A 4,323-nucleotide genomic window follows, 5' to 3' on the forward strand; every position below is an offset into this window, starting at 1 on the left:
CCACCCCCTTTTCTCGACAGTTGGGGTTCATTTTAGAAAATAGAATATCTCTGGAAAAACATATAACTTAGCTCTTATTTACACACTGCAGCCCATACTGTTTCCTTCAGGGAATAATCATTTTGCTCAAAATAGTTCTTTAAAAGATCTATGTTTTGAGTTTAGGATTGGGACAGGCGTCGCCCAGCCCACTGACTCAAGGTCACGTTCAACGACGTCTTCTCGTTCTCATTGCACTGGCAGATAGACCGATGGTACGGTAGACTAGCTTCTATCTACTTCACTGACGTTCATTCCGACAGCGAAATACTATGGGCCCGGAGTTTACACACTTTGAAGAAACAACTCCCAAGTGAAGGTTGGTAAATACATGTTATCTTAAAATACACTCATTAGAAGTAATACATTTTGCATGGGAAAGCTTGCAAGGGGTAAAGGGTAGCTACTCCCATCAAGCATGGCCAATTGCTAACATGTCGGTTGAAGTTAGCATGTTGTCACCTCGGTAATTATCGTTGTATGCATTGTCTGTACTATCTGTGTTTGTTATCATGTTAGATAAACGTGACCAAATACCATACTAATTCGAAACATTTGAGCGCAACTTTGTTCATCTGGCTATTTAGCATGCAAGCCAGATGGCAAACGTTGGTTCTTTGATTAGCATTCGGATACCCTACTGACTAGCTAACATTTTTGAAAACCAGCAAGCTAGGTTAACATTAGCTATATGGTTTACAGCAAAGTACCTCGGATGCCAGACAGCCATATTTGGAGTTAATGTGGCAATGGTATTGGAGTTACAAGATGTAACGCCAACATTATTTGGTGCAAATGTTATTTTGGGAAGAAGGGCTGTGTAAGTGATGACTGAATGTCTTATGGATGGTATAGCATACACATGGTCAGTTTGATTTCTTAAGTTCGCTTTTTTGTCGAAGTCATCAGGTCGATGGTAACTAAAAGACTAACACAAGTCATTGATCAAAATTGAGTTATGAAACGTACTGTACTTTCAACCTTAGTAGCAGCAACCTTTATTTACTACCAAGAAAATGCATCAGTGATGGCTGAGTATGTTAGCAACGAATACACGTGGTGTGAGGTTACAGGAACAGATCTAGTAGAACACGGTATCGTCAAGGCTCACACACGGGTTGATATGGGGGGAAGAGAGGACCTGCTTTCCCGTATACTCAGTAAGATAACATTGTGCTATTCTACAGTGGCTGCCTGCACTGTTGTAATGTCTTGTGTTTTGTCTTACTCTTATTTTTGCTGTTAGGATGTTGGTGAAGGTGAAATACAAGGCGGAGCAAAAATACATTAAAATCATGGATCCCACTCTGCAGACTTTTCTTAACCAAGGTATACATTTAGTCAAATGCTGTTTGGTTATTATTTTGATTATATGTAATGTTATGTAATTTTCTAATGATCTGTACATTTGTCTTGCTCTAGTGTTTATCAAATTCAACATACAATCCAAACACCAGGCAGGGCTTAAACTGTATGATCATTCTGGTTCCAAAATTGACGATGATGTGTTTGAAGATGTGGTGAAGGATCCAAACTGTGGTGTTTTAAAGCTGACTCCTGCTGAAGATGATGGTGGGTGTTAAAAAAGGTTGAACCTGAACATTGTTGTTGCTCAGTTGGTAATTTTTACAACTGTAATTGTATCAAAGCAGTCACAATGCATTTCATGTAAACCTCTGAGACGTTTGTGGATGTTAATTAGGCTGTCTTCCTTAACTTGCTTAACAAATGGACATGCAGCCACCTGTAAAGTGAACAATGTTCTTGTATAGGACTAATTGAGTCAATGCCAACTTGTTCAGTAGTGTGTTTTGTCCCCCACTTCTGTTTTCTAGCCGATGTATCCCTTGTGTCATGTGATTCAGATGACACCATTATCCTGTCTCCAAAGCGCACAAGAGATGATGAAGCAGAGCAAGTAAGTATCTTTGTTTACAATTGTTAACTGGTTTTCTCAAAATGTCCAAAGCGGGTCATATTGGGACAATTTATGGCAAGTTTTTTTTTTTTTTTCTCTCCAGACAATGTTGGTTGTATGCAGATGGGTGATGGATATTTAATCTGCTTAATGTCTCAATGTATGCATGTGTGTGCTATATGTTTAATCTGCCGTACAATGTTATAATTTGTGTATGCTGCTGGACACTTTCATTTCCTCTGGGATCAATAAAGTTACTCTACTCTATGTTCTTTGCAGATCATCGAGAACATCCTACAGAAAAAGCCTGGTGGTGATAGAATCATTAAGGAATACGGAAGGACAAAGACGCTTACTGACTCTTCTAGACGTCAGATGGTCAACATTGTGGTTGCAGAAATGCTTTATGGTGTGAAGTTTGTGTTTGTGCTCTAACTCTTCAAGGGGGTGATGATGTAATTCAACTGCTAATTGTGTACTTTCTGTTTAAAGCACAACACTATCAAGAGACATACGGGAAATGTATGCAAAGGGAATAGTGTCTCTCTTCCCAAACCTGAAGGACCCATTTTCTGAAAAAGGCTATGTAAGTATGTTTGCAGTCTGTTTTTTAAAAAGTATGTGTACTGTATTCATAAACTTGACAATACATCTGTCTATGGTCCCATTCTTTATGTAATTGTAAAAGAAAAATGTATTATCACCTAATACCCTAATGCTGGGATTGTGTTGCGGAACTGTTGTATAGGAACATTTCTATGACCCAGACAGCGGCTCAGGGTACCTGGCCTGGCGCATTATGATGATACAAAGGAAATCTTCAGAGGAACGAGCAAGTCAAGCACACAACGAATGTAATGGAGGACCAACTTCTGAGAGAGATGTTCGAGTGCCAGAGCTGAGTGAAGAGCAGCTGAGGGAGGCAATATCTTTTATGAAGCATGCTTCTGATGAAGAGACCGTGCGGCTGAAGATGAAACAAACATTTAGTGCTCGTCAGAAGATGGTCCATGATGCTGAACAATCACCCCACGTCCTTGCAACGTTCTCTCGCTTTGCTGATGTGAAGGGCCTGGTAAGTATGATTTCAACTTAAAAAATAATGTGCTTTATTAACGCCTTTTGGAGCGTGAGTTTTGACTTCTACATTACTTTTTCACAGATTGAGCAAGACTTTGTTTCACTTTTTGGTGAGGAGACTTCAGCAAAGCTACTCGAGAAATGGCCAACCCTGTTTAAAGAGAAAGCCATTCAACAGAGTAAATGCCTGTCTTCCAGTGCTGAGCTGCAGGAGCTCATACAAGCAGCTGAATCACCCCCTTCAGGGAATGAAGATTTATACGGTAAGTTATGATCCTTTGGTGTAATCTTAGGAAGAATCCAAAATATTTACAATTGCTCTTCTTTACATTGTGTATTTTTTCACATGTAAAATGGTCAAAATGATGAACTCATGTTCTATAATGAAAAACATCTTTCAGTTTTTGTATCAGTGTTTATTAATGCTGCATGGCTTGTTTTGTTTGACTATTTTCTGTCTTCAATCTTGTTGTTGCTCCATTTACTTCCCCCATCTGCACAAGGCCATAAAAAGCCAGGGAAAATGTCAGCCACTCAAGCAATGGGGAACCTTGTGGTGTTCAGAAAGGTATGTGAAATTTTGGTTGGGTATATACTTTTGGATGTTACCTAGTAAATTCTCAACTAACAACATGTTGCTTGTTTTTTGGTTTGCTTGCTTGTTTTACAGATAGGGAACAGCATTCAGGGACATCTGGATTCCATCGTCCAGACCCGTCAACCCTACCTTCTCGCTGTTGGCACCTCCAAACAATCGGTCCATGGATTCTTCATCATAGTGGACAAGATGGCCATACCTTGCAAAGCAACCAGTTCACTTGGGGCATTTGACGAATTATTTAAAGCACATTTCGTCTTTGGTACTGCATACTGTGAGTCTTTGCACAACATGTACACATTCATACAAACCACAATTTACAACATAGATGTTGGACACATCAGAGAGAACCCTCGCGTTATTGAATTGCGGGCATGATTTCTTCAGTAGTTGGCGATTACCTGACTGTATTAAGACATGATTTGTTTTGTGTGTAAGTCTCATCACGCCAGTTCAAATTTATTAGTGAGACACTTGAAATTAAAACATGGGCTTTGTCCAGGTAGGACACTTAGGCTTAAGTGTGGTGAGACCGGGTCTTCTCATGTCTCAGGGACATTTTCTGGCTTTAGGAAACATTTGAACAAGTTACATGGTGATGGTGCTCATAATGTTCATTTTGTTGATAGTAATTCTAGTGAGCACTCAGGCAATGATTTGCCTGCAGATGATGATGCATTGGGGCCTG

General features: G+C 39.7%; 1 protein-coding gene across 1 annotated transcript; it reads left to right on the forward strand.

Moving 5' to 3' along the window:
- The first annotated feature begins 1,066 nt into the window (after positions 1 to 1,066).
- LOC132891416 (uncharacterized) lies at positions 1,067 to 3,311 on the forward strand. Its single transcript, XM_060928922.1, has 7 exons — positions 1,067 to 1,098; positions 1,286 to 1,368; positions 1,462 to 1,611; positions 1,905 to 1,957; positions 2,237 to 2,373; positions 2,450 to 2,543; positions 3,120 to 3,311. Exons 1-7 carry the CDS (start codon positions 1,067 to 1,069, stop codon positions 3,309 to 3,311), a joined length of 741 nt encoding a protein of 246 aa, XP_060784905.1.
- The last annotated feature ends 1,012 nt before the right edge of the window (positions 3,312 to 4,323 follow it).

The sequence above is a fragment of the Neoarius graeffei genome, chromosome 9, assembly GCF_027579695.1.
Source record: "Neoarius graeffei isolate fNeoGra1 chromosome 9, fNeoGra1.pri, whole genome shotgun sequence".
Classification (NCBI taxonomy): Eukaryota; Metazoa; Chordata; class Actinopteri; order Siluriformes; family Ariidae; genus Neoarius; species Neoarius graeffei.

Bases quoted from the DNA above. Each gene is read 5' to 3' on its own strand.
- LOC132891416 (XM_060928922.1), top strand. From the start codon at position 1,067: ATGGCTGAGTATGTTAGCAACGAATACACGTG. The intron at 1,369-1,461 runs GTATACATTTAG...GTCTTGCTCTAG, and splicing joins GCAGACTTTTCTTAACCAAG to TGTTTATCAAATTCAACATA. The intron at 2,374-2,449 runs GTTTGTGTTTGT...TTCTGTTTAAAG, and splicing joins GAAATGCTTTATGGTGTGAA to CACAACACTATCAAGAGACA.